We start from the raw sequence: 16252 nt of genomic DNA on the forward strand, positions 1-16252 counted from the left end.
GGCGCTCTCATTAGATGGAATACCTGAAGTGGATCTAGGTGGTAATGAATTCGACTGCATCGACTGCAGGATGATTCCCTTTCAGAAATGGCTGAATACTACCTCTGCAAATGTTAGCAACTTAGGAACTTCAGATCCTCTTCTTTGTGCGTCTCCTGGCAGTCAGATTGGAACACCTGTGAACCTCGTGCAGTATGATGAGGAGCCATGTTTGGAGAAAATACAAAGTGCAAATTTACTAACGCTTATTGGGGTTCCTTCCGGAATGATGTTTATGGTGGTTGTCGCCGTAGGAGGATTAATTTACAAGTACCGAGCAGAACTCAGTTATATGCTACACCTCTACAAAATTAGGCAAAGAGCTAAGGCTTTCTCACAAAGTGACTTCAACAGATATGCCTTTGATGCCTTCATATGTTACAGGTAGGTGTCACTCTTTTGGTATTATTTGAGGGTTTAAGCCGCCCGCGCACTGGACGACAGCTGCCGATTTTGCCGCGGGCGACCTGGGGAGGATGACCAGGATCTCGCCCAGGCGGCTTCACCTGCTATGCTGAACAGGGGGATTTTGGGCGGATAGGAAGATTGTAAGGTAGAGGGAAGGAAGCGACCGTAAGGTAGGTACCCATTTGCCTGGAGGAGAAGTGGGAAACCACAAAAAACCACTTCTAGGATGCCTGAGACTATTCAGGTGACCTCCAGAGGCTGAGTGGACCCCGTTCCAGCACTCGAACAACTTTTCATATTTCGTGGCAGAGCCGGGAATCGAACCCGCGCTTCCAGGGATGGCAGCAAATTACGATAGAGACTACACCACCGAGGCGGATATTTTTATTATTACTAAATTAAAGTTTAGAATTTTACAGCATTACCACCAGTCGCACCCATCGTTTACTGGTTTATTAGCTTCCTCGGGAGATCAGTGATTGTGTTCGAGCGACTCCAACCAACGAAAACGAACACTGAACCCGAAATATTGCATTTCAGTTTAGCAGATCAAAGTATAAAAAGAAAACTATATTACTCCTGTAACAATAGCCTGCAGTGTCTTTCTACAAGGATGTAGAAGCAAACGGGAGTGAAATACCAGTACAATGATCTGTATAATAACGTCAGAAGTATGAGGTGAAAAAGTATATACGATGAGGAACGCATATCTACCAGCACAGAAACACGCAGTAGTGATTACATCCCTCCATATAGGGTTAGCGTCAGGAAGGGCATCCGGCCGTAAAACAGGGCCAAATCCACATGTGCTACACAGACCCCACAGGTGTGGGAAAAGCGGTAGAAAAAGAAAGAAGAAAGATCTATCTGAGTTTTTCTTCTGACTGACTTTAAGAAGACACATTCCTCGTGAAATAAGCCCATGTTTGGCATTTTATTAATTAACTGACATATGCTGTAAAATGATGATTTGTGCCTGACCTTTTAATATAGAAAGTTATTTCTTCTGGAGCGTGAGACTTTGAGTCGCAGTGATACAACTGGGAAGGAGGACCAGTACCTCTGCCAGGCGGCCTCACCTGCTATGCTGAGCAGGGACCCAGTGGGGGATGGGAAGAAATAGACAAGGAAGAGGGAAGGAAGTGGTCGTGGCCTTTAAGTTAGGTACCATCCCAGCATTTCCCTGGAGGAAAAGTGGAAAACCACGGATAATCACTTCTAGGATGGCTGAGACTATTCAGGTGACCTCCCGAGGCTGAGTGGACCCCGTTCTAGCCCTCGCACCACTTTTCAAATTTCGTGGCAGAGTCGGGAATCGAACCCGGCACTCCGGGTATGGGAGCTAATCATACTAACCAGTACACCACAGTGACGGACATTATTATTATTATTATTATTATTATTATTATTATTATTATTATTATTATTATTATTATTATTATTATTATTATTGTGTTTCAGTTCTCATGACAGACGTTTCGTCCTTACCCGACTAGCACCATTGCTGGAGAAAGGGCAGGAGCGGTACTGTCTATGTCTTCACGAACGTGATTTTCCTCTGGGGTCAGATATCGTGCCGAACATCGTGAATTCCATACAACACAGTCGTAAGACCATCATTGTGCTGTCGGAACACTTCGTTGAAAACAAGGTAAGTTGCCTGAGAGTGTCCATATCAGATAGCTGGAACCATTTTGAGCGGCAGTGCCCTGTCAACTGTATGGAAACATTCTGTAACTTTGGATGAAGACTTCTGTAATTTTTCACCTTGAAAAGTAAGAGACAAATTAATAATATCTTCACCGAGTAGAAGCTTGAAACACCGAAATAAATTACTTAAAGAAAATTCCTCTCTTTCGGTTTCGCGTAGGCACAATACAGTTTTTGATCTTGCTACTAAAACCCTTGATATTTCTCAGAGCCGAATTTAGGTATAGTGCCACCCTTAGGCAGTGCTGAATTTTTCTCCCCTCACCCGCTTCCATCCGCAGGGTATCTCTTAGAAACTCAGGCTCTGCGCTACGACAGCTGGCTTAGTCGAACTTAAGTCGCCCGCGGCCGCGCTGCTTTAAGAGTGAATACAATCTTGTATAAAATCTTACCTTTTAAAAGAAGCTGGAAGTGTCATCTTTTCTGGGTTATACAGGCCTTGTACGAAGGTTGGAATTTAAATAGTAGCAACTATTTATTTACAACAGATACGAAAGAGTTACATGTTAGCAACCTTTACTGTCCTTCAATGTAGCCACCAGCGTTGTGTATAACCCGTTGCCAGGGATGTGGAAGTCGTAGTATACCTTTAGCAGAGCCTGTTCTGTAGATGGTGTGAATGGAGCGGTCTACTGGCTGTCGAATCTCTGCAACAGTTCTGAAGCGAATGCTCACGAATCGTCTGGTTTCGAACACTGTCCAGTAACGCGGCGTGAGCATGCACTCTTCTTCACTCGTAGGACGACCTGCTCGATGAATGTCCGCTACAGTTTACCGACCATCGTTGAGGCTTTTAACCAACGTGCCAGTGTTCTGTAACGCAATGCAGATTCCCCGCAAGCCTCTTGAAGACCTTGATGACAATGCCGTGCTGTACGACCTCTGGCACATTGAATCTTGATCCAGCTCCGTTGTTCCTGTTTGGAAAACATAGTGACAACGTTACGTTAGACCGCTAGCTCACAAGTAGAGATGAGGAGATTCTGAACGAGTGATTCAAAATGAACGAATCATTCCACTGAACGATTGAATCATGATTCAGTGAACGAAATGAATCGACTCGTTTGTTAATCGAAATCTGAATCGAGAGATGGCAGCCGCAACGCCGCAACTCGTTCCTTGGTTCCTCGTTCGTTCTGATTCATATCGCCAAATCGGGTATCCAACATTTTTGAATCAATGACTACTTGTGAAGAACGACTCTGTTATTTTTTATTTAACCTGAACTAAAAGTCCGGTCCACAAGTCAAATATTCCTAACCTAACCTTACAGGAAAAAATACTTTTTAAATAAGAAATTATCACGTAGTTTCAAGTCACACACTTCTCGGAACTTTAATACACACTCAACTTCCAGCTCGTTGCGAAATGTTAGGTTAAGTTTACTTCAAGGTTCCCGTTCACGTTCTTGTTCTCGTGAATTAACGCATGAAACATAGCCACAAAAATGTTCATACCTACTATAAATTTCAAATTCGATTCTCGTATAGTTTCGAATGGTAGCTACTTAAGTTTGGAAAGGATTAGTCAGACAGTTGTGTAGCATTTTTCGACTGTAACCTTTAAAAAGGATATTACTCTTGTTAAAACGCTATCAATTATTATTATTATTATTATTATTATTATTATTATACCTTGAACATTTCACTTCTTGTAACCTGTAAACATGTAAAGCAGTAGCAGTTATAAAGAACATAACGGAATGGTTCATCTGAGTCCATGGTTTCGCTTTCGGCTCTCCGTCACGTGGTATTGGAATGAACGAATTAAATGAACGAATCAAATGAACGAATCAAATGAACGAATCATTTTAGTGAATCGGTTCAAATGAATCGGTTCTTCTAAAAGAATCAGATTCCCCATCTCTAGTCACAAGTGACGATGTTTCTGCCGTTTGTGCGCACGCAGGTGATGTGGGAAGGGCGAGTTCATTTGCTCTGAGGTAAGGCAGGTATGTAATCAACGTGTGCTATCAGCGGCAATATTAGATTTCGTTGCATAGCGTCTCCACAGCGGTGTTGCCACTATTTAAGTTCCAACCCTCGTATCTGGTAACCACATTCCGTCTGACGCGAATGAGTTGTGTCGCTGTAATGTTTCTGATTTCATTCGTAATGTTTTCTTCCAGTTTACTCCACAAGTAAAAATCACAGACCAACACTGATCTGTCTGCAAACACTTCCAAGATTATAAGAATGGAATCTGTTTAAGTAAAAAGAGGGGCTGAACCTTGTTGCAACCGCCCACGCGATTTTTCTTCTTCCGTTAACTGATGGAAGAATTGCTTCAAAATGTCATCTTGGTACCTGTCTTCATTTACTGTCGTCTCGAAAATAACAGGCCCAAGTATTCATCTTGTACTAACAGCACACCAAATACAATCCTCCTATGATAATGAGGAATTTCATAAACACCATTCGAGTTATGACTGTAAACACGTCCATTAAGATGAAACCAGGCTTCATCCGAAAAGAACGCAGGCTGTGGGTAGAATAAACTATCGCTCACCACTCACAATATCTCACTCTTGTGGTTGGATCTGCAGGTTTTAAACATTCGGCCTCACAAAAGCCTTTCATCTCCCGGACCGAGCATTAGTACAAAGGAAGCTCGAAGAAACTCTGGGAAGAGACAGCGTCTGGACAAGAATTATAAACTCCATAAAGGAATGGAACAAGATAAGGATCTCGGACAGCCTAGACCTTTGAGAACCAATCATTCAAACAAATGGTGTACTCCAAGGGGACCCACTAAGCCCTCTGCTGTTCATCATGGCAGCGAAGGACATTATGGAAATTGCACAAGATGAAGATGTAGCCGCGTACGCCTATGCGGATAATATTGTGATTGGCTCACAAATATTAAAGAAACTGCAGAACACTATAGACGAAGAGGAAAAATGGTGCATTGAACACAAGTTCGTAATTAACACTGAAAAGACGGAAATGATGGTGTTCAGATCAGGAGGGCAAATACCAAAATCGACAAGAATCACCTTAGAAGGGAAAATAATAACTATCACCAAAGAATACAAATATTTAGGGATAACACTCCAGCAGTCTGCAAAATGCTTCACTATGCACACAATAGAGAAAGTGACACAAGTAATTAGAGCGATAAACGACATAAGCTTCATCAGAACACTAAATGGCAATGCCGCTCTTCAAATCGTTCCAATACTTACATTGGGATTGAAATTATATGGACACATCTGAATGAAAAGAACTTAGCAACACTGGACAGAGTTAAAGCAACATACATCAAAAGAGCAATCGGCGTGGCAAAAACAACAAGATCCAGATTAGTCTACCTTCTCGCGCGGGAAACTTTCCTCATAGAGGATTTAAGGACAATGCACCCCCACCTAACACAACGGCATCGGAGAACGAACTAAGAACACTTCAATCTTTGAATGTGACAGTAAATCTACCGACGCAACCTTCTAAATAATTCTTCATTCATTTATCCAGAATTGCTTTAGCAACTTCGAAGTTAATATCTCAATAACACTTTCTTTCTAGACGTAATTTATTTATCCATTTCCGTATATACATTTCCATTGATATTTGAATTTGGCGCGATTTGTTCAGGTCAAATCACTAGGAGCGCCACCGTCGAATTGTCTCCCATTTTAGCAAGGCGAAGTCCGTAAGTGTCGCGTATTATCTCTACTGTATTTGGCTCAAATAAGCAAAAGCAGAACAGTAATGGACATATTTCAGAGCTATATTGTTCTCAGTAGCAATAATTATGTCACTGCTATTAGGAACGGAGACCCAACTTAACACGGGGAATATAGGCCAATATTCATTCGATTGTTATATATGCTACAAACGTTGTTAACAAATGCTGACCTGGCATGCTTTCTAGCAATCGGAAGCAACATCAATAATGCCAAAATTCTAATTATAACAATTTTAAATAAAATGTTCAAAATTTCCCGCCTTTAAAAAAATATATCACGGTTTCCTTCATAACTTCTTAGTGTTTCACGGATAATTTTTTTTTCAGTGTTCCCTCCCATAGTATTGTACTGCAAACTATACCTCATTGAGATCAGTAGGATTTTTATTAGATTTTACATAACATATTTATTTACAAAAATATTATAATTTTCAGGTGCTCGGATTAAAAACTCGACAAAAATATCTAAATCACAGTCTATGTTAGTGACTGTGGTTCATTTTGTAGGTGGAGGTTTGATACACACTTTAAAAAGGGAAAAGTACGAAAATTCTTGGATTTTATAAGGGAAACAGTGATATATTGTTAAAAAGGCGGGAAATGTTTAACATTTCATTTTAAAATAGTATGATTATTAGAATTTTGACATTATTGAATTTGCTTCTGGTTGCCAGGAAGCATGCCAATACTGGGATATGTGCAGCAATTGTCAACAACAATGGTAGCATATTTAACAATCGAATTAATAATAACCTTTTCTTTTCCTTTGTTAAGCTGGGTCTCCCCCCTTAAATACTAACCTCACTAACCCCATTCCGCGTTCCTGTCCCTAGTGCTGTGAGATCATAAAGTTTGTACGATGTATAGCCACCTCTCGTATCTTTAAGTCATTTCTGTCTGCGGCAATGACAAATGGATCATACTCTTTCGTAAATACGTATTTCATTCTAAAACCTTCGTCATCTAGGATAAATGGGTCACTCCGTCTCATAAAGTGTTTTATATTACGAACATGCCCATCCTCCATAACCTATAAATGTGTTATGCCTTCTATGTTACAAATATCGTGGAGATTATCGACGTTATTTTCCATTGTTTCAATGTGTATTTAATGGATAAGTCGGATATTTTAACACGATTATATTACTGCAGCCAGTAAATACCACTAAAATAAACTGATCACTCGTTGTTTCTTTCGCTGCTCTACAACTCTTATTCAAGGATCCTGGTCTGTATTAAGCAGTTCAGTGAACAACTATAACAGATGTATACAGACGAGGTTTACACACGGTTTGTCAGTAACAAATTGCATATAAACGGTGTATAATACTTGTATAAAAATTATTCACCATGGTACTGTACTAGAGAATTGTGAAGGTAATAGAGTATTAGGTAGTGTGTGTAGTGTATTTGTCATGTTTTGTTCTGTGTTGTTGTTCGGTATTTTGGGTTCCTGGTAAGCATACAGTATTATTGTAGAGTTTGTAGTGTGTCTGTCATGTTTTGTTCTGTGTTGTTGTTCGGTATTTTGGGTTCCTGGTAAGCATACAGTATTATTGTAGAGTTTGTAGTGTGTTTGTTATGTTTTGTTCTGTGTTGTTGTTCGGTATTTTGGGTTCCTGGTAAGTACACTTGTATTATGGTAGAGTTTGTAGTGTGTCTGTCATGTTTTGTTCTGTGTTGTTGTTCGGTATTTCGGGTTACGTGTAAGTAAGGTGATATTAAGTTAGACAGATGCTTAGCAAGCATACGGGAGGGAGGTGGGTTGAGTCAGCGGAGGGTCCTAGATAAGGACAGTGACCTTCTCGTGTTAGTGAGGCAGGTCAGGGTAAGGAACATTCAGTCTCGTCGAGAATCAGGAAAAGGCTGGGCCCCCACTACTAAGATCAGTATGGGAAGCATACGACAGTTCCTCTTGCTCAACACTGGTTGCCCTGCGGGAAGAGAGGAAAGGAAGGGATCTACGGTGGGGCGAGGGTCTCTCCGCCTAACAAGTTAGCCGTTGGGAGGAGGGGGTCTGACTCTCTGCTGCTAAGGGAAATGTGATTCAAGGACGGAATGATATGAGCATTGCCCAAGGTCTTGGCTTTCGAGACGAGAGTTTGATGACAAGACACGCTGAATCAGTCTCAAGCCCAGAGATAGCAGGGTTGACATTTATATACCTTTTAATGTTTTTTGTTATATATTTCTTCTATTACAGCTTGGATGAAGAAATCTGTAGAGATATAGAAGAGATAAAGGTATACTGTACTTAAAGCGTTGGACTTTCTCCAGCAATGTGCCAGCTATTGTCATGTAAACAGGTTGAATGACTATGTCCTTGCCTATTACTTATATCTAATTTGCAACGTTACATACAGTATTTTATCTCTATTTTCTATTTTTTTACAAGTGGTGCCAATGGGAGCTGGAAATGGCGAATCACAGGATGTTCACTGACGACGAACATTTCCTGATCCTGATCCAGTTAGAGGAGTTGGACCGCAATACACTGCCACGTCATCTGCAGTTCTTGATGCTTACGAGGACGTACTTGGAGTGGCCTTCACCTGGGCAGAACGATGTGGAGGAACTGGTGGTTGAGAGACTGAAAAAGGCGCTGGGACCAAGCATTTTCCAGACGACGGACGAGAGAGCTCCTTTACTTTCCGATGTTGTGGGAGATTACTGAACTCAGTGAACCAGGGACAAGTTAAAATGGCCCTTATGTTCTTAGTGTTTATTTTTACAAGGTGTTGCCCTAAAGTGAATGCTATAAATAACTTCCAACTTCCAACTTAAACAACAAATCTTCAAATTAATGACCTAAGAATTGATGTGTTCATGAGTGAACATATGAAAGATTAAAACAACTCACTATCGACCATAGATAGAGATCTAGACCTCCTATATATAACCAAAACGGGAATTTTATCAAACATTTCAGAAAATATTTATATAAACCTCGATCAAAAATCCAATCCCATCTATAATCTTAACGAAATCCAAAAGAAAACGAACAACCTGATTGACACAATAATCGAGAAATATCTGAAGTAACGCACAATTAAGTCTGTCGCAACACTCATTACTGGTCCGTCCTCCCATCCTTCCACTCACTCTCCCTCCCCTCACCCGCTGCTTCCCCTATCCAACATAACTTCAGAACGGTTGATATACCTCTAATAACTAAAGATGAAATCTGACAGCTAGGGCTGGAGGGAGGAGCATTGCACGTGCCATTTCACGTTGTTGTGACATTTCATAATTCCTTTCTCTTACCCGTCGCTTCCAGCTCACTTGTTCCCTTGTTCATTCGGACCGCTGTGATCTGTTGTAGACTACCTGGCCAGATTGTGACTGGTTTACGCTGATGTTCCGTTATATGAACTGCTTGCGTGAAGATCTAACGCAGAAGTGAGAGGTTTGGCAACTCAAAGCAAGACGAGCTGTGCAGAAGATATATCTCCACGGCAACCGCAGTCGCCCCACACTCGTTTCCATGGCAACCATACCCCACTCCCTTTATCCCGCCCCGGCAGGCAGTAAAGGGACCTCCCTCAAAGAACTGTCAGAAATAAAGTTTGGATATTAGAGGTATAGTCAGTGTGGAGGTCAGCGCCGACCGTACCTGATCTATAGGAGCACAATTCTGGAGGAAAGAGGAAGTGAGTAATATTTTGCGAATCTTCATATGAACTTTTAGTTCCACTTCATTTTTTCGTTCTCACACTCGGCTTTCTGGTTTCACTTTCAGATCCTGGCAATACTTATATTCTCCATGAAGATATTTTAAGGATTTTAAAACTTCACTCCTTTTCCAGAAGCATCACAAATTGATAACATTTGACAGTCTTCTCAGCTTTAAAGTATTCCTCCAAACAACAAATAGTTGTGATAAATACGCTTGGACCCACACCTGTACAACTAGACTCGTCCAAAGTTAAATCCATGAACATTTTAAAGATATATTTTTATTGCTGTTGATTGTATTTTATCTCATGCTTTTTATGTTTCACTGTGTTTGTGTATGACAGTCATCTGTGTGTTATTGTAGCTGATGATGAGCTCTAGGCTGGGTCGAAATATGTCCTATGTAGCTTTCTAGAGAGACCACTTATCAAATGGCAAACTTGTAGTGAACTTCATACAATTAATTTCTTTTAGAATGTTATTCTAGATAGTATTTAAAGTCAATACAGAACTGTAATGATAATTTCTCACAGGACGTCAAAAATGTGTGTCAGTAGGCACTAATATCTCAAACTGCGAACAAACAAAAGCGCGCATAATTCAAGGCAGCGTTCTGGTACCGCTCCTCTTCTCTGTGCACCTAAATGACTTACAAGCATATCTAAAAACTGTAAATATCACTTATATGCAATCTAGGACGGTTTACAGGGGCATCTACAAGACGGCTAAGTGATCTTCCTGTTAATCAAATATTTAAAGTTATTTCACTTCAAAGAATAACTATGAAATTTGGTGTTAGAATATTATGTAACTGCGAAGACTTTAAGGTCTTTCTACCTAATAGATTTAATCCGTTATCAGATTCGGAATTAGATAATATAAATCAAAGAACAATTGCCTTAATATATCATGGAATAGAAAACAACACATGTATTCTTAGTTGTGTACATATTTAATTTAATGTCATGGCATCTAATTGGGAAACTATTCATACCTGTTTTTATCACGTATCCCTCCTATTCTTTTATCAATCGAAAAGGAAAAATGGTATATCGTTTATTTTTACTGGGGCCGATGACCTTCGATGTTAGGCTCCTTAAAACAACAAGTATCATCATCATTATTTTTACTAAATTAGATTATCATCACGCACATCTATTCCTCTTCCATCGTCCATCTATTTATGATTTCTAGAAAAAACTATTATGAACATGTACAATGTATTATCTTCCGCTTACCGCATCCTCATCCTCCTACTGCTCCCTCCTCGTCTTTCATCAAACAAAAACAGTATAAAAAAAGGGTAAGTAAAAACTTCTGCGACGCATCATATTAGGAGGTGAAAAGAACAAGAGGACAACGCTACACCATGCTTTCCAGTTTAATAACGTAAGTATATTTGTACCAGAGAAAATGTAATATTAACGCTAAATATTTGACTACCATCTTATCCGTTTTTCTTTGAAAACTAGACCAGTGCACCCTACGGGTTAAGGTGAACTACAGTTATTTCTCCAGCTAGTTAAATTTCGTCTCAGGGTATCCATATTTTAAGAAAAATGTTTAATTTTTCTATAAGTTCAATTTTACGTAAGTTCAGAGAAAGATACTAGTTCCAAGTGCAGTTCTGAAATACGTATGTCATCACCAAATCGTAAAGTTCGCAAATACAAACTTCGATCAACGACTTCCAACGCAAATCCGCTCCGAAAATACCTTACGTGCTAAGTATGACTATAATCTAATACTACGAATAATAACTCACTGAATTATAAAAATAATTAAGAAGCTTATTTATTAAATTACTAAAATCGCGAAAGAAATGGTCAAGTACCTAAATTTGTTCATGAACTCCCAATTAATATCTCTAAAACAAAGATTCTCACACGTGAATTAATTCTTTAAGTCAGCGCTGGCTTATATTTAGCTTATGTTTGCTTATTACAACATTTTGAACTGGATATTTCTGAAGTGAAATCAAATTTTTCTAAATCTTCCATGAAAAAATTAAACCGTGCCACTTACGTGCACAAATATAGCTTAATTATCTGATTATTGTCAAAGTTCATGGTTTTACCAAGTAATTATGCCATTTACGACGTCAAAAATTCACTGCCATACTAATTACAACGATAACAGTAATCATATTATAATAATAATGTCCTGAATTATAAAAAAATGACCTAAATCAAAAACAATCTGCATAGTCTGTATTATCTGAATTCGTTGGATCGGATAAAATAAAGAAAACAAGAAATCGACTGACGTGCTAAGTTACTTGGTTCTACTGCCATTCAAATTACGGCTCCTAGCTTATTACTCACTTTTATAGTGTTTCAATTTAAGAAAAATATAAACGATATTTCATATATATATCATATTATTTCCCTACTCTAGCTATATAATTTCTTATTTAACGTAACACAGTTCAATGTGCACATAGCCGATAAGCTTCTGCCATATAAACATGTGTGCAAGTACCTGCAGTATGATATCTCAATATTATATTATCACTCTGGTTATATAATAATCTTGTCTTTTACACGATCTATATTGATGGAGAATACGACACAACACATATAAATCTAACCATTACCAATTACTACTACTGCCAAATCATTCACAATATTCAGCTAAATACATACAGCTTAACCATCCACACCTTGCTATGAGTCTTCCCTGGGGCATGTTTCCTTTCAGTAATTGCTTTGTTTCCATCCATATATCGCGTATTATTCATTTCACACATGTCTCATTACTAGACCTGGGATTTTAAGGCAAATGCCTACTTCGTTCCTTACGAAATAACATGATTTTTTAAAAATATGTTGAAGTTTCATGATAAATACCTTACATTAACAGAGTTTTATAGTGCCCTAAAATGCCTATTTGGACCTTTAGAGCCTATTTTACTATTTTAGTGCCTAAAATGCCTATTTTCTATATTTAAAATAAAATTCAACTTCTATAATTTTTACAATCACACAATGGACATCCTGGAACGAGCAGAACAGGAGAGGGTGGGTTTTTCACAGAAATGTGCTCTTCCCAGACAACTGTCACCAAAGGAATGCTGAGTGAAGGGTGGAGGTGGAGGATTAGCTCAGAAGAACAACGAGCAGGTAGTAAAGGACGTACTGTGTCGAGTGACGGGGTGAGGGTGGGGGGTGGGGGGAGATTATCTAGGAAGAACAAGGAGCAGGTAGTAAGAAGGGACATTCTGTGTCAAGTCTCCAGTGAAAGAACATTTGTTTAAGTGAATATAGTTCATCATGCATAAAACATAATCATCTAAGAGTGCACTTATACAACAATGGCTTGTACAATTTCCAGGGATGACTTTTGATGGCAAGATTATTTTCTGCCAGTACTGCAATAAACAGGTATGTGCATATATCGTAAATTTCATATTAATCTAAAACTAAGGTTTTGATATTGGCTCCTCTAATTAATTGTAGAGACCTAGTCCAGACGACCTGGGTTCGATTTCTAGTACCGGCAGTAATTTTGAAATCTATGAGGCCTGGAACGGTGTTGACCCAGCATCGTGAGGACAGTTGAGAAGCTACGATGGGCAGGGGTCACGGAGGCAAGGCAATACGGCTGAGGGATGTATCGTGCTGACCACACTCCACCCATTATCTGTAGGCCATGAGCTGGGCAGCAACCGTTATTGAAAGCCAAGGCCCTTCGGGGACTGTAGTGTTCTTGTTCTTAATTAACTTTAGAGTAATAATGGCTTAATTTAAATAGTACAAAATTACAAATTTTATTCAATAGCTCACCTTTTCTATTCCTCATCTTAGTCTCTAATTGACATCACTTTATTGTGTTTTAGATTTCACATGAGAAAAAATGACACCTTCAGCAGCATACAGATACTGCCAGTCACAAAGCGAAAGCAGCCATGAAAAGTAACATTAGACAGACTCTGTTCACACAAACTATATCTCCTACAACCCATAATGGTTTCTATGCTGATATGTGTAGAGCCCTAGTTGCAGCAAATATCCCCTGGAATGCTGTGCATAATCCGGTTTTCAGAGATTTTTTAGAGAAATACACCAAGCAGCACATCCCATCAGCATCTACATTAAAGAAGAACTACTTAGATATTTGTTACAATGAGGTCATTTTGTCAATCAGGGAGGATATTGGGGAGTCCTGCATATGGTTGTGTGTGGACGAAACCAACGACTCTGTGGGCAGGTACATTGCTAACCTTATAGTAGGAAAACTGGAACCCAATCAGGCATCTACCGATCACCTTCTTTGCTCTAAACAGCTTGAGAAAGTCAATAGTCAAAGCATTGCATACTTCATCAACAAGGGGTTGCAATTGTTGTATCCTGGGAGTGTTGATGATTCTAAAGTCCTTCTCCTTGTCTCCGATGCTGCTTCCTACATGATTGCCACTGCACCTCTCCTCAAAACTTTCTATCCTTCTTTAATTCATGTTACTTGCATGGCCCATGCCTTGCATAGACTCGCAGAAACAGTTAGGGCCGAGTTTCCTGCAGTAAATACTCTAATTTCAACAATGAAGAAAGTGTTCTGTAAGGCTCCATCAAGAATAGCCATCTTTCGAGAGAAACTTCCCTCTATTCCCCTTCCACCACAGCCAATCATCACCCGTTGGGGTTCCTGGATGGAAGCTGCCCTGTATTATGCAGAACATCTTGAGGAAATCAAGACTGTGATAGACAATTTGCCTTTAACGGACAACTCTGCATGTGTGTCGTCTGTCAAAGAGCTGTTAAATAATTGTTCCAGTGTTCAGAGAGACATTGCGTATATTCAGGCAAATTTTTCATTTCTTCCAGTCACCATTACAAAAATGGAGGAAAAAAGAAACAGTCTCAATCAGCAATTTTCTGTAATTGAGGAAGCTGAGAATAACATACAAAGTGCTAGGGGCAAGGTAGGGGACAAAATAAGAGACAAGAGGTCTAGTGTACTGCAGAAGAACTCAGGTTATTCAGTGCTGAAAAGGGTACATCAGGTAATGGATGGGGAAAAGGTAGACTTACCAAGTGAAATTGAATTGAAAAATGTAGATAAATTTTCCTATGCCCCTCTAACATATGTGAGTGTGGAGCGCACTTTTTCTGCTTTCAAAATGATTTTAACAGACAAAAGACACAGCCTGACTGTAGAAAATTTGGAGAAGATTATTGTTATGTACTGTAAAGCAAACTACGAATGAAAGTACTGTAGGAATGTTCCTCACAAATAATAAACACATACTCCATTCGCGTTTATGCCGTTACTGGATGCCTACAGTGCTGTAATTGTGTACAGTGATTTTAGTATTAAGGTTTTAGATCAGTACTGATAATGGTATATCATATAATCCATAACTTTTTTGTCACATTACTTTTTATATTGTTTTTGATAAATGTCTTTTTTTTTAATGTCTTAATTTTGCAGTTATTTCGGTTAAGAATAGGGATACCTCGTTTGTTAAAGTAAAAAAGTATCACGTTACAGTTTAAGTGTATATTGTAATATTTTAAACTCTATTTCCTGCCTATCCACACATTTTAAAAACATATTTAAGTGCCTGTTTTCTCTTTTAAAAGCCTATTTACTTGTTTTAAAAGCCTATTTTAGGCGCCTAAAACTAATTTTTTAGAGCCTAAAATCCTAGGTATACTCATTACTTACCATTCTGCGCAATATTTCAATTAAATCGTAGCAAACACTTCCATATTATCCTCAATAGCGTTCATTTCAACTCATATTCAACTCACTTAACATTCATATATAATACATATAACCTCCAATAATCATATAATACATTGAGACATCACGTTCATTTTACCCAGAATTCCTTTCTTAATACTCAACTTATCGTAAATACGACACATAACCCCACATACGGTATCTATTCTTCATACATTACCATACAGCAAAGAATATGTTGATTTTAATTAAATATATCCAAATACGCGTCCTACTATGACGTCATCTAGGTTTGGATAGCACTATGTCATTCATAAATCTTTAAAACTAACTGGCACTCTTTGAAATCAGCTGTTTTACTATGTCACTCTTTAATCGTATGCTCACTCATTGATTGAAATTATACAATAATACTTAACCAGTATATCATGAGATATCGTCTTAATTCCACATTGACTTAATATATTAATAGCATCTTAAATATATCGCACTTCACTTCCCTATATCATCTGCACACTTAATTATTTCATGCTTGGGCTATTCAGTTCTACAGCACATACCATGAATACGTTAAATAAAAAACTATTCTACTTATTGCTACCACTTAGCTCGTCATTCGACATCTCGGGCCTTAGTTGCTCCTCTCCGTCTGCTCCATGGCTGGATCTTAGGTCATGGTTCGACGACTGGTCGGATCCTTCATCTCAAGTAGCTCTGGTTGCATGACCTCCTTCTCTCGTGTCGGGTTGTCTTAACTGCCAGGATGACATCTCTCTCCAGGTTGGTCCATGCCGGTTTAGTAAGCCATCATTTCCTCAGAAGTACTGTAGACAATATCGAATATTTCTGAAAAATACATATTCATTTTGGATTTATGATATCTTAAAATTTCTGTTGATGTCTATATATTCCAGCTTTCTTCTGTAGAATAATTCCTTAATCCTTGAGGTCTGCGTATAGGTAAATCGCCTCGTCTTTTTGAAATATACGGAGTTAGCTTATTTGATTTTGGGAATGATTGTTTCTCTAGTTATAATATCTCCGCTATTAT

General features: G+C 38.8%; 1 protein-coding gene across 1 annotated transcript; it reads left to right on the forward strand.

Annotated features, from left to right (window-relative positions):
• The first annotated feature begins 288 nt into the window (after positions 1–288).
• LOC136884432 (toll-like receptor 6) lies at positions 289–8540 on the forward strand. Its single transcript, XM_067156594.2, has 3 exons — positions 289–423; positions 1909–2098; positions 8237–8540. The coding sequence occupies exons 1-3, from the start codon at positions 332–334 to the stop codon at positions 8513–8515; spliced, it is 561 nt and encodes a 186-aa protein (XP_067012695.2). The 5' UTR covers positions 289–331; the 3' UTR covers positions 8516–8540.
• Positions 8541–16252: the final 7712 nt, after the last annotated feature.

Source organism: Anabrus simplex, chromosome 12, assembly GCF_040414725.1.
Source record: "Anabrus simplex isolate iqAnaSimp1 chromosome 12, ASM4041472v1, whole genome shotgun sequence".
NCBI lineage: Eukaryota > Metazoa > Arthropoda > Insecta > Orthoptera > Tettigoniidae > Anabrus > Anabrus simplex.